The sequence below is a fragment of the Cupressus sempervirens genome, chromosome 5, assembly GCF_028749045.1.
Source record: "Cupressus sempervirens isolate cs-2001-9-10 chromosome 5, ASM2874904v1, whole genome shotgun sequence".
Lineage (NCBI taxonomy): Eukaryota > Viridiplantae > Streptophyta > Pinopsida > Cupressales > Cupressaceae > Cupressus > Cupressus sempervirens.
Genome location: NC_143122.1, coordinates 514705230 through 514731266, shown reverse-complemented (window position 1 = coordinate 514731266; position 26037 = coordinate 514705230). Strand labels below are relative to the sequence as shown.

Below are 26037 nucleotides of genomic sequence, written 5' to 3'. Positions count from 1 at the left end.
CCTCCATTACAACATTCTTTAATACATGTATGACAGGTTCACCATTAGTCACAAACGGCTTTCAGTTTTGAGTTATAATGGCTGGTGAGTGATTTGAGGAGTTTTATGCACAAACACATTGGGAACTATGAGCCTTCCTAAATTCTGTGCCATGGATTACATACTGCCTGTTTGAAGTTCCTTCTTGCATAATGAAACATAAACAATTCATATACATGGACAGTTGTCTCTACAACTCCTACGTCTTTGTATAGGTCCATGATTTTGTCTGCGATAGGTTTATCAGATCTTGCTGTTCTAGACCTTGACCCTAACCTCTCCATCTGGTCTATCATGTCTTGCTGTAATCTGCTCTCTCCTGGATTTTTCTGTTTTTTCGTACTCTTATCTTCATCGGTTTTGCATGTCTTCCTTTTAGAACCTGTATTGGAACTCTCCATTACGAATGAAGATTTCAAGGGAATTTGCAGAGAATTCTGTAAAGAATCATAACGGGGGACACTTACTTATATGGTGTCAAACAAGCGAATGTGCCCTTGTCTGTAATTGTTTTCGATTTCTGAATCTGCAACACTTTGTGCCGAATGTACTTACACCAAAGGTAATAAACTAGTTTGTCTGGAAAATTGATCATCGATGCTTTGCAACCAATGTCTTTCCCTTTTTTGAACTGTGAAACTTCTGACATGAGGTTTAGTTCATATTGCTATAGCTTTCTTTGAACTACTCCGATAAAACATCTTTGTTGGCATTCTTTCATAATGTATCAATCCAATCGCTATATCCTTTGAAAAGTTCTATCGATTGATTATCTCCATATATGTTTCATCAAAATAACTCTACTGATCATAACTCCCCTGTTTATCACTTCAATTCCTTATCCTTGTCCTGAAGTTTATCAGTATCACAGAAGTGAAGCTTCATCGATGCATTTCTGATAATTATTGTCTATTGACATAGGTTGCATCGATGGTCCTCCATTGGCGTAGCTCACTCGTCGGGAGCAACCTCGTAGTGACTTCTGATAACATATCTTACACTGCTGAGTTTTATCGGTGTGACTCTAATCGATGGGCTCATTGTTAAAACTTTTGTTCTCCTTCGATTGGTGTAACGGTGTTATATCTTCGCTGTTGTAACTTCATTCTAATTCCATCAACATAACACTTGTTGTTGAGGTTGATCATTTGCTCCTGTACGATAGTGTAACTGTATGTAGGGAAAAATATCTGCAAGGCTAAGAGAAAGGCATGATATTCATATCATAATTACTAATCAAAACAAACCCTATAGAACATCAAAATATGAGCATGATAATTGAAAATTGAAAATACTGAAACTTAATTCAAACCTTATACATAATAGAACCTTAAAATATAAGAATCAGAAGAGTTCATATGCCAAATTTGTGTTACTTTGAGAGTCAAAGTCTAATTTGTTGTAGAAGTCAAACTGAAAGTCCCATAGGTGTCCCCAAGTCTCAAAGATGTTTTCGGGATGGAGACTACTGCAAATATAACGGGGACGTGTCCCTGGGTAACACTGGTCTTTTATTATCAGAATTTAGCAATTTGGAGATAATTTTGGATTTTTGATTATAGCCATATTTCAATTTAGAAATTTAGAAATTAGCAATTAGAGATATATTTTTAGATTTCTAAAGATTTAAATAAAATTAAAATTTTTTTTTTTTTTGAGAAAGATGAAATTAAAACAAAATGAATTAGAAATTAAGTGAAAATGAAATTAATTAATGCTAATTTTTTAAATCATGGGAATTTAGAAATTGAATTTAATTAATTGATAAAGACCAATTAATTAAATAATATTATATATATTTTAATTAATATTGAGAAGATGATTAAATGATTAAAAGATTGGGTTATAGAAGAAATAAGATGATTAATTAAATAATTAAAGAATCATTAATTAATAGAGGAGTAATTGGTAGTTAAAAGCGAGCTCGCAAGAATGTCCATATTTGGGTGTCTGCAATAACTTATACCAATATATCTTATGGGAATAACCTTTGTTGATATGACTTTTGTTGTTAAGCCCTTATAACCTTTCCCATTGGTATGATATGTGTATCATTATCAACAAAACATTTTTATCGGAATCGACCTCTTGCTTGTTCCTAATAGTTTTAACTATTATTAGTCAAATATATGCTAATATGTAATATGAATTCATTCAGTTTCTTTGTTCATTCGTATAGCCTTGATCCTTTCCACTGATCAATATGATTATAATATGCTTGTGCCAATACTATGTAACACACTCCTTTCAATTAGGTTAATCGTGCAAGATTTTAATCGGTGAAGCCCACTGATTCCTGTGCCGATATGTTATAACCTGCCCGTTGGTACTTTCAAATTCTTGAAAATACTATGTCAAATTTTTTCAAATTGAGACCCCATTTGAGCTTTTATGTATATATTTCCAGCTTGATTTCCAATGTTATTCATGTGTTTTATGTTTTCCTCACATTTCATTTAGCCCATATATGCATCTCAGACCCCTTCCTTGCAAATTTCAATCATCTTGTGAGATGCCATTTTGAGCCGATGCAAATATTGCTTAGTGTCAAACTGTTATAGCAGTCCCATTTTGCATGCATATATCTTTTGCCCTGTTAAGTGTCATGACTTGTCAATTTGGGGATGTATTTATTGCATATCAGACTGATTATGTTTCAAATTTGAAGTCTATGATCAGTTTTGATAGTGTTTTTAAACCCTCAAAGTCAGGTGTTTTACTCTGTCCTGCTGATTGTATTTATTTATAAATCCATGTACCCCACTTTGAAGGTTAATAACTTTTGCAAGTTGAGCCTATTGATGAAACTCTTTAACCACTGTGTTGTAGACATCAGAGACATTCTATATGTCAATTTTTGATCCCTTGATGAATCCATTTGGTGTGTTTTTCCTGTGCAAATCCGAAACCGATTCATTCTGATGTAGTGCTGATATGATTTGCAGCAATTCTAAGTACCCTTGTTTGTGATGTCCTAATTTGTAATCTATGATTGATGAGACCAAAGTGATTGTTTCCCTGTATTCTACACTTGATATACTTTCCCTATGCTAATTTTCAGACCTTGATGAATTCATTTGCCCGATTTGCTAAGTACATTCCATTTGCAAATATCTCTGTTTTACCTGATTGTCAAGTTCTGCAAATTTAAGTGGCCAACTTTGCAAGGCTACAAAATGTGCCTACTTTACTATTAGGAGCCCAAATTGCATCCTCATAATCTCCATATCAGGAAGAATCAGTTCCCTAGGTTTCAGATCTCCTAGTGATTGTTTGCCTAGTTTTTGAGGTCGAATCCATATGCAATTTATTTGGTTTTCCTGCACAATCAGTAAATGTATTTGTATGTATCCATCTTGAGGATGCTATATTTTACGACTTACAGATTTTCATGGGCCCTATATGGTTAATCCATAATGATGATATCAAAATGTACCAATGTGCGAGGGTGGAGCTTCTCATGTTTCCATCTAATATTTTTATCAGGCTCAGATTGCAGAACAAAGCTAAAGGGACAAATTCAGAGTTCAATATCTCTTAGCTAGTGGATTTTCATGATGGGTCCTTTTGCAGGATTAATGTTTTTTTAACTAGAGAACAAGTGTGCCAGGTACCATGCTTTAGTTATCAGTGTTTGTCAGTTTTTAAGGCCAGTCAAGTTGACAGTTTAATTAAATAATGACCATGAGTGATCAATTTGCTTTCATTACATGGGAGGGTTGCTAATTGATTTCAACAAGTGCTAATTAATGTTGTGAGCTTGAATATAAGTAGCGAATAAGATCTAAAGATTCTCCCTTTGACATGGTATATGAGACTAAATTTTGTTAGTAAGATCTAAAGATTCTCCCTTTGGCACGGTATTTGAGACTAAATTTAGACTCCAAATCTTGTGGGTAAGATCTAAAGATTCTCCTTTTGGCATGGTATTTGAGACTAAATTTTGGTTTGTCAGTTTTTAAGGCCAGTCGAGTTGACAGTTTAATTAATTTGACACTTATTAAAGGAATGAGAATCAGTTTTAAAATGATCAAATAATGACCATTAGTGATCAATTTATTTTCATTACCCAGGAGGGTTGCTAATTGATTTCAACAAGTGCTAAGTAATGTTGTGAGCCTGAATATAAGTAGTGGGTAAGATCTAAAGATTCTCCCTTTGGCATGGTATATGAGACTAAATTTTCTCCCTTTGGCATGGTATTTGAGACTAAATTTTGGCAAAATTTAGTCTCAAATACCATGCCAAGGGGAGAATCCTTAGATCTTACCCACTACTTATACTCAAACAATATGCTTCAAAATACTAAAAGTCACGAGGAGACTATAGAAAGCATTGAGTATTCAAACAAAAGCAAATTAATCAAGATTGACTCAGAGAAGTCTAAACAGAAAATACATCAAAGATGTGAAGTCTACATGCAGATATGTGAAGGAAAAGCTATGCAAAGTATGCAGATTTCAGGGTGAAGTAAATACGATGAGTCATATTGGAAGCGTATAAGTAGTGTACAAGTTTCATCGTATGATAGCGATCAATAGAAGAAGCATATTAGGTAATTGAGAAAGTGAGCAGAAATTAAATACCACAGCGGTGAAGGTTATCAGCCACATCTAGCTATGTGCATTTACATGACTGGAATGATAAAACATTGATGATGAAGCCAGGCATCACGGTGAATGTTTCGATGTTGCCACACAAGCAGATTTAATATATAAATAGTACTATGTGTTAGCAGATGATATGTCTTCCCACGTCACATTTTATGGTTTAAATGAAAACAGCGGTGCCTGCAAACAATGATTGCAAGGGATGACTTATTTAGCAAAACGACATATTGATGGGATCCTAAATAAAACAGCAAGTCCTCTTCAGCACCAAAAAATCATGTAAATGTAGTGATAATCATCTGACTTCAGCGATAACACAGGAGTGACAGGATAAAGGTATAAACCAAATTAGTGAGACTGATCCCAGTATATTGAGGAAGAGTATAGAAGATGGGCGAGGCCTTCTGAAGGATGTAGATAGCGATGTTGCTCAATGTCTCCCACAAAACTATCGATGTAGATAGCGATGTTGCTCAATGTCTCCCACAAAACTATTGCCAAAGTGATATCATCTGCATATCGCAAATGTTCCACAGAGATATTAACTCTGTTTGCATGATACAATGTTTATAGACACAAAGATATCAAGAGATGACCATCGAACAAGGAGTTATATGATGCCACCCAGTGAATGTTATCGGGAGTTCATTTTCAGGGATCAAACAACAGTGGTTATATTATAGAGATCAATCTTCTGGAGCCCACTAAAAATGATGTTGATTATTCGCACCGATTACAAGCGAACATATCAGAAATATTGATGCCATTTTATATATATGCGGGTGCAGTGATATAGACAGGCATACTTCAATGCGATAAACTCTAACTGTATATCATGCGAATACTTTCTATCAATTATAGCAAAAAGCAAAATACTCAGCGCCGCAAATAGAAATCACAGAAGGAAATGATGATTAACAGTCTCATGAATCTGCATAAGTAGCGTTCTCAAGGAAGCAAAACAGGAGTCATCAGTTGTACGAGGTGTCGTCAAAGACACTGTTTTGAATATCAATTCCCAGGAGCTCGCTGAGAATAATAGAGATGGAATAAACTAAGACAACCCAAAAAACTTAATAGAGAGTTTAGTTATAAGTCAGCCGGCGATGAGAGGCAACCAGAAAATACATCTAGATGCCAAACGCAAGAACAATATTATGCAGTCAAAAAATTAAGGAAAGAATGATTTCAGTAATAGCAAAATTTAAAAGGAGCCGGATAAATAGAAGAGCTGACGGGATGAAACTTAAATTATCATGAGTCTAATCAAGACAAACAGTGGTTTATTTAAAATAATAATAATAATGTTAGAGTTCAAGAGTTGCGATTTGAAAAGGATATAGTGTTTCATTTTGAAAAGTCATATCCTTAAGAAAATATGGGTATAAATAGAAGAATTTATGAACAAGAAATATTTCAAGACAGATATTTGGAAAAGCATTATGAGAGATATTCAAGACAGATATTGGAACAGCATTATGAGAGATATTCAGTTTTGTAAGGAAAATAAATCACAAAGCATGAATACTTTAAATCAATATATTACATTTTAATGATACATAAAAGATTTTTTGTTCATTTATTCAAGGTAGAGAGTATAAAATGCAATTTTGATTTCTCCTTTATGATTAATAAGGCAATTATTAAATTATTTCTGACAAACCTTATGCATTGAATTTTTCTTCGCATTCTTTGTTTGATTATCATGGATAGGTGTGAAATATATTGGTGTTTCCTCGTCTTTGTATAATTGGGCTTCCTACCAAAGAAGTTAGATTCCTTTTGGACTAACAATCAAATTGCATATAAGATTAATCTTTTGCATTTGGAGTATAGGGGTAATAGATGATATTTTAAAATATTGTCTCATAAAAGTTGTGCGTAATAACCTTCATTGTGGTTAACTCTATTGCTCGAATAGACCAGGCATTGGTCTTTCAAATCATTGAAACGATTATTGGATTCATAGTTGAAGTTAACAATTTGTTTCCGTTTCTCCTCCTTACAAGCATGAACTCAGTTATTATATAAACATTGAAACATACCAAAGCATTCATATAATTTTGAACAAGTTTTAAAGATTTTCGAGCTTATAACCTAACAAGCTTAAATTTGCTAGAGAAAAGCTTTGAACCAAGTCACAAGGGTTTAAGGAAGGTTTACCCGCCTAGGTGTAGTGAAGCTTGAAGTGTAGGGGAGTTAAATCATAGAGGTTACTCCCATTCGTTGGCCAAAACTGATTGAATAATCCTATTGGAGAATTGACAAAGCTCTTGGATTTCCAATCTATGGTTTTGTGAACCAATAGAGCCCAATATCTATCACCAGGCTGAATTATTTTTGTATATTTGATAGTGCCTTGTCATAGTTTAAAGTTACATTTAAATGAGAGATTGGGTACAGTCTCAGGAAGAGAGACTAAATGCATATTAAATGAAATTGTGCTTTTGATGGACTGATACTTGTAGTGTTCAGAGTGTCTTTGGAGGAAGGCCACTCTTTATATGGCTGGCAATAATTACAAGTGGTGCCATTATTGTAGAGAAGGGGCGAATGAAATTGTGTGGATTCGCTTTCTGAAGGAGAAAGGTATGATTCAAAAAGATGATGTTTGTGCTGCTGGGCGCCAACCTATATGTTAGGAATACCCGAATCTTGTTGAGGACAGAGATACCAAGAAATCGAGATGAAATTTTCTTTAGCAAAGGGTTCTACAGTGTTTTAAATTTGCAAATTAAGGGGCATGCAGATAAGGGATTGTAGGGGAGGATCCATTTTGAAGTTGGAGGAGGTCTACATTGGAGTTAACAAGGAGATCCATGTAGATTTGGCTGCCACTAAATAGAGTTGTAGCGAGTGGTCAATAGTGCCATCGAACTAGCAATAGTGGTGTTGGTTATCAAAATTGTTGATTAGAAACCTACGAGCCTTGCCTGCTCAATGCTGGGATATCTAATCGATTTTGGCCAACTTGACAAGATCAATCAAATTGATTCAAATCCTCCACACTTTTGGCTCTGCTAAACCAAGACCTGTACACCTGATCGTAGACAGCAAAACTTGGATCCAAGATTGTTTTATAGCGAATAATAATGCAAAGGCAATCTCCTTAAATGGCAAGATTCTAAGGAAAAACTTTCTGGATTAGGAATGATGAATAATCTTCGAATTTTAATTACTTTAGTAGAGTTGTGAGTTGCTGAAAGGAAAATTTAAAATGAATCACTAAAACAAATAAGTATCAAATCCTTCGAAGAAAAAGATTTAGAAAATCGCCAGCACATGAATTGAGAAATATGAACGGTTAAATTTTAAATGGGCAATAGAGTCAAGAGTATACATTCTCACATACAGTTTTATGATATACAATATCTATAAACAATTCAGTTATCTCGATGCATCAAATTATTTCTTTCTATGCGTATTTAAACCAGTGTATAATGTTTTAACCTTTATATGGACAAAATAGATACAAATAAATAAAACAATAATAATTCACTGTATTTGTATTTATCAAGTCTAAATAGCAGTAAACAATTGGATCTACTTATCGTGATAATGAATTGTTGATTAATAAAAATGAAATGATCACAAAAGACAGACTATATAATATTTAACTCTAGCGCAAATGAAACTCTTACTGGTTATACTACAAAAAAGTCATGTTGAAGACATCCAATATTTGACGCTCCACTCAACACAATTTCTTACAATATTTGAAATATATGTCCAATAACCTCAATATCCAGGAGCTTAGTTCGACTTCAATCCTTTTTAGAAGATGAATTTGATAATATATACTTCAGAAAAGTCAAGAACCATTTTCAAAATGTATCGAATGGTGATATGCTTGATTTTCTCATTGCATATTTATAGACAATCAAGAGGCAACGGTTGTCCTCCAAACGTTGCATCTTTTAATTAAGCTGTTTGTAAAGACTTCAAATCTTTAAACAAGTATAAGTGGTGGTTTAATAAAGCTTATATAAATTTTTGAATATGGGAACCATCCCAACCATCAATGGTAAGCCTGCAACGTTTGGTTTCATCAAATCGATGAAGAAACAGTTATCCTCATTCCGGCGCTCATCATACTGATTCCACCGTGCTAATTCTTTGGCAACCTTTGTGTATCTTGGTGTTTGCAGATATCCTGAGTGTGTTGACTCCTGTAAACATGCCAGTACTCCTATAAGTGCCCACTTTCCTCTTCTGCTCGAATGCCTGTGACAAACACAACAGGATAAATATTAGAAATCAAACACAAATAAATAAAAATGTCTTGCACTTAAATCTTGGCATCGGATCTTATGCTGGCTACTTGCTCCCACTATTTGCGATTTACCGCTTCTGTTGTGAACAGAAAAATGCAATGGAGCATCATCAATAATAAGCCGCTTGAAGAAGGTTTGGACCAGATTGCTCCCAAGTCTTCAATGATTACAAATATCACCAGATAATTAATATTAATGAACATATTCTTTATCAGATTCTTCTTAAAATTTTGAGTGTACGTAAAAGAAAAGTTTTACTCCACCGCTCCTCAATATATTCATTGGTTTTTCCTAAAGCAACACTGTAAATCTTTCCTCAAGCAATTCGTATGCATACAATTGCGTGTATTACCTGGAGTGCCTTGTTATATTCAATACCTTCACAAATACTAACGCCTTGATCATGGTGGCATCATTCCTTTTTCCTTATGTTGTTGAGACTTTTACCGTTAATAATTATTGGCTTCATATTTAATTTGTTAACCTCCATACAATTTCTGCAAATGACAACTTCACCAGGTTACATATTAATCACTGTTTCTGTACCTTTTCACTGGATTATATCGACCCTTCTATTGTAATCATTATTTTGATAAATGTATCAAATTCACTTTTTAAGGTACGCACAGGCATCTACTATCATTGTGCTCAGAGTAACTGCCTGCACCTGTATATTGAATCCTGATGCTTGCTGAATGTAGTTATTTATGCTAACAACACTGACTCCTTCTGTCAGGTTTGTATGATAAACATACTGAAATTACAGATCTATAGTTGTAGGTCACTGCTGGCTAAGAATGTGCCACTCAGACTTGTATGCCATTTGGGTGAGAATAATGATATTAATTTCTTTTAGGTTCAGATGATATAATCTTGAACTATATGCATATTCTCCTTCAACAATAACTTCCAGTGGCCTTTTGCCATGATCTGTTGCTCCCTGTCTATGCTAGGTAGATACTCTACCATGCATTATTGATGTTTTATCTGATTTATTGTAAATCTTTACTATTTAATGCATTATTTGATTCTTTCTTCAAAATTATTCTTAGCACGTTTTTGAACAGATAATCTTTGAAGTGTTTTCAATGCTGCATTGGCCGACCTGTACCTGTTAGACAAATTTCCTAACAAACCCTCGCTGGAAATCTCTATAATGCCAATGTGACACTCCTCTCATCTACAAGATTAGTAATCTAAGGGCTGAAAGAGCTTCAGTATGAAGTTTCCGACTTCCTAGATGTCCTCTTATTTCTTCTGCTTCTGCAATCTATTACAATACTTCATCAAGTCTACGTTATATCACAAATGAAGATCATAAACTTTGTAAAATTTTGAGCTCCATCAGGTGGCATTGTAATGGTAAATGTATAGGGGAGTTGCATGCCAGAATCTCTTTTGGGGATCGCTGTTTTGATTAGTTTGCAGCAATGACATGAGAAGGATGCCTGCAAAGGACAAAGGTCTGTTCTGGGCATAGATGGGCATCCGCGTGAATAGATGCACATCATGTGTGGAAGAACTTGAAAGGAAGGGAAGAGCTTTTAAAACATGAGAGCAGATCAAAGGATTTGAAGTTTGCTGTGACACGACAAATATGTAGGCAACAATGGTAAATAGGGGGCATTTTCTTCTAGAGTACCATGGCATGTGGGGACCAATGATGGGAATAGACGCGTGCTGACTGATGGTGTCGGTGGCAGATTTGTTTTTAGTAGTGTAAGTCCACATTGGAGGCAGAGTGGGGTGTGAAGACTTGTCGCCCCAAGCATTTAAGAGGCGGCACTGAGAGTGTCTCCGTTTTTACTAGTGTGAAACAAGTGTGGTGTCAAAGTGAGGATCAAATGTTGGATTTTGTGGGAGCTAGCACCAAAATCATTGCAAGGGCATTTTGGAAAGATTGTTCATGCCATGTAGCAGGGGGCATGATGGATATGACTGTCCACGCTGATACTTAGCAGGGGTGCTGTACTGAATGGAGGAGGCCCGACCAATATCCAGGGGCTTGCATTTTCCAAGTCTGCAAGGGCTCGATCAGGGTATGAAATGCAAAGAGAAGAAGGCGTTCGATGACATCAAAAGGTCGATGGTTGATATTGCCCTATTTGTTGGTAATTCTTTGCCAGTGGGTTTATCCCACACTTAAGTTGTGACTGTAGCTTTTCTTATTTTAATATACTGGTGCTCAGCCTTATGGTATCAAAGCCACACGCTTTGAGGCATGCTTGTTTGTGTGCAGTGGGACTTGCTACGTGTATGTGTGGGGCTAGGTGGTTCGACTTGTGGATGATTTCTAGTGAACATAAGTTAAATTTTGAATGACATGGATGACATAGCATGTCGATGTAAGCTATGTTGTGGGTGTTGATGCAGAGTGAAGGACCAATCAAAACATGCCAGTTCGCACACAAAATTAGGTGCTGAGGTGGACCAAGCTGATAGGTGGTGTGATCTTGCATTCTTGTAGGCTATTGGTGGGCCTCTGAAGAAATCATCACGAGCATGGGAGGAGCTGACAAGTGGCACTACGGGCCCAACATGTGGTTACATGGATAGGTTAGCTAGCAGTGAGGTGATTGATGAGCTAACCAAAGAGCGCAACATGGTACGTAGTTTGAGGTGATGAAGTGGACTTTGGTGACACATGACGACCTCTCGCTATCTTGTGGTTTTGGTTGATTGTGCATTAGTGAATCGAGACTCGCTGTGAATCATGTGAGTCACCCGAGTAAGCGAGTTGGGTCATCCCTATCGGGTCAAAACAACCCATGACCCTGACCCTCCAAGTCACAATGGCTGACTCGCCTAATTCGTCTGACTTGCCTGACTTGTTTGACTCACTTGATTTTTAATTTTAGTTTTTAAAACTTTCTTAATACATCTAAAATTTACCTTTGTACTTACGTAGTTGATGTATGTTTATGCATGTGATCAAATTAACTTTTATTTCATGATGTTATTGTGTCTTTAAGCTTTATTCAATAATGGGTGTATGGAATGCTCTTTAAATCTTAAAAAATCTCTAAATTTCAAGGGTTTTGTCGCTTTGCTGAGTCACTGCCAAGTCTAAGCTGGTTGACGAGTCGAGTTTCCCTTGCCAAGTTAGAACCGGGTCTGAGTCTGGTAACTATGTCGTGCATTGACGTAGATTGTGAGTATGTGAGAATGCAACACGTGGCAGCTGACAAAGCATATAAGTAGGTAGTTGGGCCAATCAAAGCCCAACACGTGGCACTGATAGAGCGATCAAAGGATGTTGACTGGGTTGACTATGCATGAATTGGAAGGAATATTCAAAATTGAAGAGGTAATCCCCATCAAAATTAATGTCCTCATGGTTTGAACATGCAAAGGCGAGACTTTATATAGTCCAGATTTAAATAAAATATAGTTGTGGGGACTGCATAAAAATGGAGACCACTATATGGAATAAAATAAAAGGATGTCTCCATTGTATTAAATGGTAAAGCTATAGTCTGCACAAATATAATAATTAAAAGGAGACTGCAGATTTAAAGGAGGAATCCTATAGTTTGGAGAATAAATGCAGTCAAATGAAGTGACCTAAAATATTATAATATTAGAAAGGAGGGTCATGACAAGGGCAAAACTGAAATAAAGTAAAATGAACTGCTGTTTGTTTTACTGGTAAAATATTTTCATAGCAGCAGAGAGCATAAACAACACCTACAGGAAGTAGTTACAAAGGCATTTTAGAGGACTTTTGAAGCTTCTTTTGGCAGATTCGTGAAGTGGGTTTCCTCCATATTTGGCAAGGTTATTTTAGCGATATTTTTTACTGTAGGAATCATTCTTATGGGTTTTAATCAGAGTTTTTTTCAGCAGTTTGGTGGTTTCTTTTGGTGATTTTCTTGATCATTTGGGGTCATTTTGAAGTTTGTTGCAATTGTAATGATGGAGATTCGTTTTTCAGTTGTTGGGGGATGAGAGAAGAAGATATTTTTCGACAGGTCGAGGAAGAATCAAGTGGACAAATGGCAAGGGCAGATCAAATCCGGATTTCTCTTCTTCTATAGCTTCTTCTTTCTCATTCTCTAGGGTTGTTTCCAGATTTTGGACAAGTTCCATCTCTGTGATTCCACATTACCAAAAAGATTGATGTATGAGCAGCTTTGTATTTTCTCTTTAAGGAAATCAAAAGTTGAATTTAATTTACAGTTAATGAAATTCAGTAGGGAAAATGTGAGTGCTCTTTTTTGATCTTAGCTATTGTGACTTACCTTCTCCAACCAATTGAATCACATATGTTATTGCTTTTTGCAGATTCTTAAGGATGATTCTACCAGGGAGCAATATGATTATGCTATTGCCCATCCAGAAGAGGTTTGTTATCAAATATCTGATTGCGTAGCTATCAAAATTGAATTTCTTAGGCTGGAATCTAGTTCCTCTTTCGTAGTATGTCAGGTTGACCCACTCTAGATTTGCTGGGGGTTTTGAATATGGTGTATTGTAATATTATGCTTATGATCTATAGAAAGCACATTGAAGTTAGTCTACATTTGAAAATTTCTCATTCTATAACTCCATCTTCATTATTGAATTTGGGTACCACATAGTGCTATTATCAAAGAAAAATAACATGTCTGTAATTTGTAAAGAATTGAGTTTCATATCTTTTATCTGGCTTATTGATTATTTATATGCATTAAATTGTAAATACTCTTGATAATAGGTAACTCAATGTAGAAAGTTTTAAACTGTTTGCCTATATATATATATTCTCACATCTATTATGGTAAACTGTCAGAAATTCACTCTGGTCAAATCTGCTAGTTTCTTTCACCAGCATGGTTGTCACTAGCGTGCATGCATGAAACAGTCAACTCATTCAATTAAAAAATACAATTGAATTGCTCCACATGTTTCCAGATGATCATGTTCCTACACAATAATTCATGAACTGTCTGCTTCATCAATAATTTGTTACTTAAGCAGAGGAGATTTACAATCTATGTATCCTATTCAGGTTCCAGACTCTTGATTTCCAATTGTATCTGGAAAATTATATAAATATCAGAACAATTGCAAGTAGTATTTTAATGCATTTATTGTTACTCCTTCTCAGAAAGAACATATATATGCAACGAATAAAGAACATAGACCTGTACATCAATGAGCAAAGAATCCACATCCTTCCAAAATCAGTCAAAATGAACTTGCACTGTGAAAGCTGAATCCAATTTTTCTAAACTTCTCCACATCTTTCCAAAAAGTAGTTCTAAATTTGATTCTTCTCTAAAGAGAATTGATTTCTGCCAGCAAAAAAGTTTAGCCATAGACTTTTGTGGTTGTTCCTGATCATCCAAGAATCCCTTAGAAGAGGTCCTGCCCTAGAAAGAAGTTCTAATTAAAATGGGATTGAAATGAAGCCTGTGATCCATTTTACTAGAATGCCAAATTTTAGTTTCTGTATGGGACTGAATGTGAGCAGAAATGAGATGGCTAGGCAATGACCCTAGCTTCTGTGTACCTTGGCCATACTGTGATGTGCTCGAGGCTCCTACCTGCAATGAAAAACCTGCAGGTGATTTATAATTTTTTTGAACTTTAAAGAATACATTTGAAAAGACCCAAAATCCCTATAACATGACTGAACATGTATTATTATATACATTGATACAGATTATGCATATGTACACAAATAAACCTGTATCTAGATGATTTCTTTGTGCCATACTGGTGTACTGGTACTTGTACTTTCCCCTGTACCCAAATCTCTTAGCTTGTAACTGAGTCCCAAATCCCAACTACTTTGCCATAAGATATGGTTAACTGTCTCATCTGTCCAACATATTGTACAGAACACAACCACAATACTCACCTTACTCAAATTGGCTTAGACAGCTAAGCCCTGATACATCGTGAGCCCATAAAAGACCTTGTGCCTGAAGGAGAGGCCTTTTCTTTTCAGAGGATTTGACGATGCTATTGGCACTTGTGGCCACTTGTTCAAACAGGGGTAATAGCATTATATTGTCTCACTTGATTACACAGGTCCTTTGTCCTATAGGTGAAATAGGATTCACTATTATTCTTTCCAATCCCTCCAATATAGGTCTGCACCGTGTAATTCCAATTTGTAAAGGAAATTATAAGGACTCAGCTTAGAAAATATTTGGAATGGTGTTTTTATTGCCTGGAGTAACTTTAAGATGAACTTCTACAATCTAGTTGCCACTATTACATGAAAAATTCATCCATTTCTCATTAATTCTGACAATCTTTTTCCTTGCAATGTTGCAGCTGTCTTTAGAACTAATACTCTTCATTTCGTCTCTTGTAAATAATTACGTAGACAGTAATTAACACTGAAAAAGAGTTAATGACATTTTCTTACTGTTATATAAGATAATGTCAAAATGAAGTATAAGAAACAAAACTATCCTTTTAGATTTGAGATTATGTGGATGCTTCATCCTTAGTTCAGAGGGAAAAGCTGGTGGATCTTAGAATAGGAAGGAACATGTAATATCTCTAACCAGATATTTTCCCCAAAAACAAAATACACAAATTTAACAACAGATTTGCATGCAAAGATTTCCCATACATTCAGAAAATACTATATCCAGCTAAAAATATATATTTATTCTGAAAATAATATTGCTTTACGATTCCATAGCAAACAATGCATTAACCAATCTTAAACACAAAAATACAGTCCGACTGGTGATTAGAAAATAAATGTTTAAGCATAAGTGAGATATCCGTGTGATATCTCTAGGAAGACAATGGGATTCCATCTGCTGCCTCCAAGCTGAAGGGTTTCCATCCTCAAACTGGCTGAAAGCTTCCCAAATAACTCTCGAAGAGAGAAAATAAAATATGAATCACAAAAACCAAGTATGGTACAAATGAATTCTCTCCCCTCTTTTAAGCCCAAACAAGTGACTCTTTATATTCCCATCTCTGGTTCTTTATTTCCTTTTTAAAAATAATACTTTTTCCCAATAAGGAAATAAAGTGCACATAATAATAAAGTGACATTTAATAGTGCAAACTTATTTTATAAAGTCACTTTAATAATTAATCAATTTAATTTTCAGGCATCAAAATTTCTGATTAGATGGACTTGAATATGCATGTGATAGCTCGTCGAAAAGGTCTCGATAAGATGCTCCTAGTCCAATGCTGAAATCCCAAGAATATGGAGCTTGCCAACTTAATAAAAATAGTAAGTGTTTTGAAACCCCACTGAAACAACCACGATTGTCCAACAACTGAATTGCCTAGGCAAAATTTGAACTGATCCAAGAGAATACCTGATTAGCCCATGGGACCAAGGCAAAATAAGCTAACAATGCAACAAAATTCATTGACCTCTAAAAGGGGACATGATAGTCTGCCCTTAAAAGATTGCTTGCCCGAAGCAATCTGCATCTGTATGCTGGAACCATGTGCCTGGATCCTAGATCTGCCTCAAAGCTGATGCTCTATCCAACTTCTGTCCTACACTGCTGTAAACATCTCTAACCCCAGAGTTGTGAAGCAACACAACATGAACCAAGACACCAGTGAATTGAATGCCAAGATCCCAAAATATCCCAAGTGTATACTTAGTCAGGACAACTTGCTATGCATTGCTATTATTAAAGCAAACTCGCTCTATTGAACCGAGTACTTCACTCCTACTTTCACTACATACACCTTTGATATCAAGGGGTGGTGGAAGCTCAATAGTAAACCAACTCTTCCTAACTCCTTGATCCATAACCACCCATGTGAATGCTCTGCTTAGATCCCTAGTGAAGATATGTGTGATGTCCTTGATATCACCAACTAACTCCTGTATATGCACCCGTGAAGAGGGTAAAGCCTTCTTTACTAACACAACCACCATGCCACCATGCTAGAAATGGTGGAGTAATCCAACAGTATGTGTCGCAAGGGTGGACATCTCAGTAGAGAGTATGAAAGATCCCTGATGGATGCCCTTGCTGATCTGCTGTAGTTTTTAAATTAATAAACTATATTTTCCTGTGATTTCTTTGATGGTCTTTGAAAATAGATAGAAGTTGCAGAAGGTTTTGTTTTTGTTTTGTGTTTTTTGATAGTTTTCACAATAGTAATGAATAATGAACAATAAACATGAAAGGAGACTAAAAATAAATAAGAGCATAGAGCCAAATCAGAATTGCTATAAATCGTACCAGGCAGATTTCTGATTTATAAAGCCAAATAATAAATCCAATGCAGTTCCAAAGAGCTTACATCCAACAATGATGCCAAACTGGATGGTGAATAATGAACATGAATCAAGGATACATCTGAGGCTGAATACAAGCATTCCCTATATTCCACATGGGGTGTAGCTACTGCAAATGGCGACCCTAAGACTGCAAGGATCACGTCCCAGCTGAAAGAATCAATCTGCGACGCTAAAACCATAAATCTGCAACTTGAATCCACAATAAAGAATGGCGTACTCTATCCCTGATAGCAACGCACACTATCTGAAGAATCCAATGCCAATAACTGCTGAGGGCTACGTCCCAGCCAGTCCCGAACCTGGGGTTTGCGTCCAGATGAAGAGTTGCTCTCTCAGAGCCAATTCACAAAAACAAGTTTTTCAATATGCAAAAGATAATAAGAAATTAGGTCTCCATCTCCTTATATCCCCTTCCAACTGTAAATCGAACCCCAAAGGGAAATTACACTTTGCCCTTTAAATAAAATATAATAAAATAACATTTTCCCAATTAAAGTCGTCCATGCTATAGGAAAAACATTACTTTATTAAAATTCCATAGTTGAATGCACCAAAAAGTCTATAGATAGTAAAAATCATGTATAATAATTCGAGACCTTTCCAACGAGCTATAACGCATAGGTGTACTTGATCAAGTGAAGCTAGAATCCCCTTATTACTCCAAAACGTTTGCCTAGGTCTCCAAATGCCTCTTAGACCACTCCTAGTCAATCCCTACAAATTAGGAATCCCTCCTAAATTGTAGGAAACTGTTGTCTACTGCTCCAAACTACTTGGGAAGCTCATGCATGACTCTCAAAGCCCTTGGGTTGGTTCCCTCTATGCTCTGCTGGCCTATGGGAACTAGATAATAGACCAACTCTGTTAGAAATGTTGTCACTAAGGAAGGGCAGAAATTGGGGACATGACAGTCCTCCCTTCCCAAAGATTGCTTGTCCTCAAGCAATGTTAATCCAACTCCACAAACATTAGGCAAGTCCATACCATAACCAAGAATGATCCCAGGGTCCCAAGCCATCCTGGAAGGTTTGTAGTTCCATCTTCTAGAAACATTGTCCTGCACTACACCCAAACAAGTAACCTCCTGAAAACCCCCTGAAGGAAGAGCAATCAAATACTGTACCAACTCTGTCAACTCCTCAATGAACTGCTCTTTGAAAGAACCAAACTGGAACACTAAAGGCAGAAACTCTAGTAAGCCTACATTGGCTTCCACATCCTCAACTATTAAACTCCAAATCCAAGTGATTCTAGGATTCCAAATCCGCCTCAAAAGGGAACCACCATGTTGACGCTTCGTCACTCTGATATAAATATTAGTGAACCACAAGTTGTGAAGCAATTCATTAGGACCCTGAAGCACCAATGTATCAATGAGACCAGGGCTCGGATCCCAAACCAAAATACCAAATGTGCTGAATGAGATGAAGAAGTATCTCAACCGCACTCCATGAAACATACATACAATGAAGCAGACCAGCAAGGTGTGAAAGTGAACTCCCATAAACCAGTGTTCCAACCCACATGAACACCTAACAATGCTGCTATAATTTTGACCAGCAACTCGAATGATATCATAGACGTCATCATACAAATGCCAAACAACAAATGTCCCAAAGAAACACTCCTCAATGCTCTCATACTGAATCATGGATGTAGTCAATGGCAAGTCAAGTAGTAAATGATTCCAGCTTGGACAGCCACTAGTCCATAAGGAATCGAAGACTATGGAGTCACCAATCAACAAGGACACCACTGCCATATCAATGAATGTAGATGAAAAACTTGAAGATGAAGTATGTATGCTATCATGAGAAAAACCAAAGCATGTGTCATTTGTACCCAACATTGTAGGATTATCAATTCCTGAATCCCATATCGATCTGAGAAATGTTGCTCCACTCAACCACTGCGCTACTCTGATGTAAACATTTGTATACCAAAAGTGAAGCAACTCAACATGAATCCACTGAAGAAATGCCCAACACATGTTGATACCAAGATCCCAAATCTTTGCACTGACACATCCCTCCGGCATGTTGATACTCATTATGTTGCTGTTGTGAAACTGTACCTCATCTAACCAACTAAGAACTTCACTCCAAATGAAGCCACAATTACTACCAATAACCAATGCTGTTAGGAATTCACAAATGAGCCAATCATCAGCAAGGAAAATTTGTTGAATACTTTTCCAAATCCTCCAAACAGCTGCTGCAACTTTACCTATATTTTCACAAATTAGCGTGCCTTCATTAAAGGTTGTTAAGTAAATGTTTTGTTTAACGATGCAACCAACGAAGTCCCTTATATTCTGATCTTGAAAGCCCAATGTAATATTTAAAAAGTCTGAATCTTCAATCAAAAGGTACATCGCTACCCTATCATATGGAAGAGGTGATAAACCCATTGATGAATGAAAGATGTTTCTAATTCTCAACAAAGACAGGCTCTTTGTGGCTGGTCCACTAGGTATGCAACTTAATATATTATCAACTCTTGGTAGGGAAGGATCAACTTCACACTTGAACACCCCAACTTGAATGTAACCAACCCAAGGTTCAAAGTTTGACTCATGAGATGAAAGAGAGTTGCTGTTCAAAGTTAGAAAATCAAAAGTGTGTTCATACCTTTCCACAATGTTTTTGCGGTCTTCTCTTGCCTCTCCTTCCAAGGTAGGTGACTCCTCTAAAGGTGCTGGTCCATGGGGTGTGTTCAAACGAATATAACATGTCCCATTAACTGCCTTAGCTGCCCAAAATCTGATCCATACCTCTATCTCCATAACTGATATGTTTTTCATTACTAACAAACTCCAAGGTGTAGTATGCCAAACAAACCAAACATTATCAAAATGCAATATCTTCTTAGTAAGCAGCCTCGTAGTCTCCCTAATCATCTCTTTAAGACAAGATGCTTCATATGATCTTAACAATTGTCCTTCCATTGTACATGATGCATGACTAACCAAATCAGAATCAATAATGTTCCATTCCACACAAATGAAAATAACACTTGTGGCTGGTCCATCAAGTGTGAAACTAATATCATCATTCTTTGGAGCCTTTAAGGGGCTCTTTAAAAGAGGAACCTCATAAACTTCATGATGCAAACTACACCAAACTGAGTTTTCTAAATCATAACTCTTTTCCTCTTCACACATCTCAACATGCTCTTCTTGTGGATTTACCTCAAGAAGCTCTTCCCTTATATGCTCAACATCCTCACTTTCTTCCCTTGGAAGAAATAAGGATCTAATGTATGACTCTCTTTGTCTTCTTGCATTATCAAGCTGATTGCATCTTTCCTTGACCTCTTGTAAGTGTTGTCTTGCTTGGGCAGCAAGCATCTTGGCCTTCTTAGCTCTATGTGGCCATCCATTGCACGTCTCTTGAGCCTTTCTCACAACTTCCAAGGTGGGGTAAACACAATCAGAACCTTTGTGGTTTGAATCCACAATATAAATCTCATGTGTAACACACTTAACCTGAGTACCATCATAGGAAGACTCAACAACCTCATTACCTTCATGTGAAATGGATGATACCACATGACTAGAGCTACTGTTGCAAAAATTAGAATAGGTATCAGACCTTGGAGACATGCTTTCAGCATCCCTAATGGACTGATCCATGATTGTAATCTCTTCCATTTTGTGATCAACTTGATGAATCAATGGTGTGCTATGTGTCTCCCCCTGATCTAGAGTTATTTCTTCTTTAGGAATCCCACATGATGACTGATTTTTGTTTTTCATAGGCTTCAACTCAAATGATAACACATCTTCATGCCTTTATTTTGCATACCCTGCAAGTGACTGATCCATTATGGTGTTTTTATAATGAACATTGATAGGTTGACACAAATCTTCTTTCTCACATGAAAACATATCATCAACTATGGCATGGTATTCCTTTTTTGCAAGCTTAACCTTATGCCAAATTTTTGGATGCATGTCAATGTAATCTTTGAAATGAAAGTTCTCCCTAACATATTGAGGAAGAGTATTATACTCCTCAAGTATGCTAATTACTTCCATTTTCCTGTCTAGTGGCAATGGATCCTTTCTAGAAGAAGATGATGATCCACTGGCATGTCCAAAATTCCTTGACATAAAATCATTGAACTGCTGCAATTGAAGCTTGAATTTTTGTTGTGCCTGTTCCCATTCTTTCCACAAGGTTATAGCTCTTAACAATTTTTCCATAATGAACTACCACGTTGACCAACTGAAACTAACATGCCAGAGCAAAAATCGACCCTGTACTGCTAAAAACTAACATGCAAAGCGAAATCCCAACACGCTGGCAGAATCAAGGCTCTGATACCACTGAAAGATCCATGATGGATGTCCTTGCTGATCTGCTGTAGTTTTTAAATTAATAAACTATATTTTCCTGTGATTTCTTTGATGGTCTTTGAGAATAGATAGAAGTTGCAGAAGGTTTTGTTTTTATTTTGTGTTTTTTGATAGTTTTCACAATAGTAATGAATAATGAACAATAAACATGAAAGGAGATTGAAAATAAATAAGAGCATAGAGCCAAATCAGAATTGCTATAAATTGTACTAGGCAGATTTCTGATTTATAAAGCCAAATAATAAATCCAATGCAGTTCCAAGGAGCTTACATCCAACAATGATTCCAAACTGGATGGTGAATAATGAACATGAATCAAGGATACATTTGAGGCTGAATACAAGCATTCCCTATATTCCACGTGGGGTGTACCTGCTGCAAATGGCGGCCCTAAGACTACAAGGATCACGTCCCTGCTGAAAGAATCAATTTGCAATGCTGAAACCATAAATTTGCAACCTGAATCCACAATAAAGAATGATGTACTCTATCCCTGATAGCAACGCACACTGTCTGAAGAATCCAATGCCAATAACTGCTGAGGGCTATGTCCCAGCCAATCCAGAACTTGGGGTTTGCGTCCCAGATGAAGAGTTGCTCTCTCAGAGCCAATTCACAAAAACAAGTTTTTCAATATGCAAAAGATAATAAGAAATTAGGTCTCCATCTCCTTATATCCCCTTCCAACTGTAAATCGAACCCTAAAGGGAAATTACACTTTGCCCTTTAAATAAAATATAATAAAATAACATTTTCCCAATTAAAGTCGTCCATGCTATAGGAAAAACATTACTTTATTAAAATTCCATAGCTGAAGGCACCAAAAAGTCTATAGATAGTAAAAATCATGTATAATAATTCGAGACCTTTCCAACGAGCTATAACACATAGGTGTACGTGATCAACTGAAGCCAGAATCCCCTTATTACTCCAAAACATTCGCCTAGGTCTCCAAATGCCTCGTAGACCACTCCTAGTCAATCCCTACAAATTAGGAATCCCTCCTAAATTGTAGGAAACTGTTGTCTACTGCTCCAAACTACTTGGGAAGCTCATGCATGACTCTCAAAGCCCCTGGGTTGGTTCCCTCTACGCTCTACTGGCCTATGGGAACCAGATAATAGACCAACCCTGCTAGAAATGTTGTCACTAAGGAAGGGCAGAAATTGGGGACATGACAGAGTAACTCAACATGTCAACCTGTCACACCTCTCTCAATTGTGCAAGCATATATACCATCCAAACTATTCAATTCTCTCTCGTACGAGGAATCAATTAGAATCAAAATAGGTCCAAGAAGATCATCGGAATATTGTCGCTCGACTTAGATCTCATCTTCACCAAGCCAAAAGTGGTGAAGCCCATCAGTGGAACTTGCCCAAGCTATATTGCTAAGTCTGTCAATACTTGAGCCCCAAAGCAAAATTCTCCCACATCCATCAGCCATAAGGAGATACAAATCACTAAAAAAATCTACATACAGGAGGATTTTTAATTAAATGTGTTGTCAATCTAAAAAACCCCAGTTTTTCCATTATAACTTGAGCTAGACAACTCTGTTTGAGGCCTAAGATAGCTCAAAATGAGTAGGATTCCAAGGGCTATTAACCTATGGGAAAATAAGATCAAAAGCTACTAATAAGAAAGGGAAAAACGAAGAATAAACTTGGCGATCGCCAAAAAACAAGTGCTTGCAGTCAGAGAAGAAAAACTCATTCTAACAAGAATTTAAGGGGATTAACTTGACAAAAATCTTCAAAAAGAACACATAAATAATGCTACATAAAGTGAAATTCAAGGATGACGAACTACCTTAATCACACATTATTAATGCGTTGAAACATAGAAGATGCAGTTACGAATCTATGAGGGGTTGCCGCAACTTTGTGATGTCAAAATTGGGACAACGAAGAGCCTTAATTTGCACTTATTGTAAACACTCAAAAATATGCACACATCTTTATTTTAAAGGACTTTATAAAGTTTTTGATTATTGCCGCATCATTGTTTACATAGAAGCAAAATCGCTTAAAAGAATGCTTAGCAACCATAGCTCTCTTGCTGTGGGTTTGCCATTCATTCTTAGCAAACTATTTATCTACGGGAGGGGGTGTTATAGCCGTACCTAGCAAATCCAATCATACAAGAGCAACAAAGAAAGTAAAATAGTTGCCCAAGTGGTTAGAAACCCAGGTCTTTTGTCCTCTGCTAGCCGTTTTTTAGAAAGGAGGGAAAATGGCATTTTTTAATTAGGAAACAAAATCCCCCTGGGTGTGAACACACTTGGGTTGAGCCCGTTAGTAATGCTGTTTTTTGAAAACAATCCTCAAAACATAGGAGATTGGACTGGAGGATCTTTTCTAATCATTGAATGTATTCAATAATGGAGAGCTTTATTCAAAAAACATCCCCTAGCTTTGAATGGGTTCATCACCAATGGTTATTATTAAGTGTTTGGAAACCTTCGTGCTCGTTTATGATTTTCTTCCCTCATAGGTGTGAATGAAAATTTATTTAAATGTCTTCACTCAATGTAATATCACTCTGGGGAATTTTTGAAATATTTTATTCTTTCCAAGATTTCACTTTGCCCCTCTTCAGCACATAACCTTAAGAAATTTCAGTAATGTTTTTTCCATTTTCAAAACTTCTTCATTTTCCTTTGAGCACGTGGGGGTGACTTTTAGGAAATTCGAAAAATCTCCATTTCCTTATTACTGAAATTTTACTTTTCCTTCTTTGGTGCACAAAAGATGACTTCAAATCTCCTTTACAAATTTTGTTTTCCTTAACTCTTTTGCACATAAAGATAACTCTGAAAATTTTGACCTTTAGTTCTTTGTTTGATGAAATTTCACATTCTTTTATTTCTGTGTGAAATGAATTTTAAGAAATTTCACCTTTTGCTTGAAATTTCTTGACTGAGCAAATCTATCTTTGTGCAACATTTAAGTTTTAGCGCAACAAAAGAATTTTCAGAAATTCTGACTTACTCTATGCCTTTGGAAATTTCACAATTATATTTTTTCGTGTGTGAAATAGGCTTTTAGGAATTATCATGGTTTTGCAAGATTTGAAGTTTCCTTACTTGTTTGCACTTTGCACACATACATGATTTAAGAAATTTTAATCTTTCCACCTTGAGATATTTTACCTTCTCTCACTTTGGGTCGTAGACACCTAGTTTAGGAAATTTTGAGCTTCTTTATGTTTGTGAAGTTCCCATATGCAGCATATTTCAAACTTTCCAAGTTCCTCATACAGAGACGCCAAACTTCACTACCAAATCTATCCTAGAAGGGATCCCAAAACAAAACTTGGCCAAGTCTTTGCATCTTACGGTACTTTTCAAATTTCATCAGGTAGAGACAGAATGCAGACTCAAAAACATTCCAATCGAGGAATGACTCACATATACCAACCTAGACGAACCACCAGACCTAGAAGAAGATTGGGGTCCTTGTTTTTAATGGGGTGTGTGTGTAAGGCACAACACATTCCTCATCCAAAGGAGACAACTCAGAAGAGGGAATCACAACATGTTGAAGTGACTTTTTGAGGTGAGAGATGTGGAAGACATTTTGTATCTTGCGCTCAACATGGTGCTGATCTACATACAACTTTTTCTCATTTTTGGCGTAATGTTTGTTGTTTTTGAAAGATTCATTATATCGTGCTTTGCTGCAATAGACTTTTGGCCTTTGGCACTCTACTGTCACCAAGAAACAAATCTACAAATCTAGGAGCTTCATATTGTACTGCTGTACAATAACACGAAGGGAGACATGTTCATGGACATGTGATAGATGATGTTATAACAATGGTGTCTCAAATGCAACCGCTTCAATTTTCTGCCACATGCTGCAACTCTTTGTTCCATGCAGTGCCTTACAATCCAGTTTGCACCGGGATTGTTTTGTGGAACAAAATAGCTTGACATATGGCAGCCCAGACTTTGTTATCCTCTTATCCGTGGCCCAAGGGGTGAAGTCTCCATGCCTGCATGTGACCTTGTAGAACTTAAATTTTCCATTGGGGCTTCCATTGCCTCCACTGTTCTCTTTTTCTTTGCCATCTTTGGTCATATGATTTAAACATTGATATTGCATCTCTTGTAGTTTCTTCAAGACAATTGTCACATGGTGTAACGTCTCAACAAGTGATCTTTGCAAGGTGATGTTTAAGCTTCTTTATGCCATTGGTCATAGTCTTAGAGCAATGAATGCAAATGACCTCTCCTTGTAGTGCACTTGGTGTCCTATGTTTCCAAGCAGGCTCTCTCTTCTGCCACCAGCTTTACTTTTAGAAGTCATTTTCCTTGAAGCAAAGTAAAAAGAAAAACAAACAAAAGAGTCAACATAAAAAATAAAACTATGACATCAAAAATTAAAACTATGACATCAAAAATTTTCTTGTTTAGTTTGAGCTTCCCCTAGTCTCTCTGTTAATTTTAATTCTCTCATTAAGTTTTAAAATCAGTAAATTTGTTATTGACTTAAGTTTAAAGACATTTCCTATGTAATA

General features: G+C 36.4%; 1 protein-coding gene across 1 annotated transcript in view; it reads left to right on the top strand.

Moving 5' to 3' along the window:
* LOC149556967 (dnaJ protein ERDJ7-like) overlaps positions 1-26037 on the top strand; it is a 141632-nt gene that overhangs the window by 73365 nt on the left and 42230 nt on the right. Inside the window, exon 4 of the mRNA XM_089831611.1 lies at positions 13208-13267. Coding sequence (XP_089687737.1) covers positions 13208-13267 — 60 coding nt within the window. The remainder of the gene's footprint in view (positions 1-13207; positions 13268-26037) is intronic.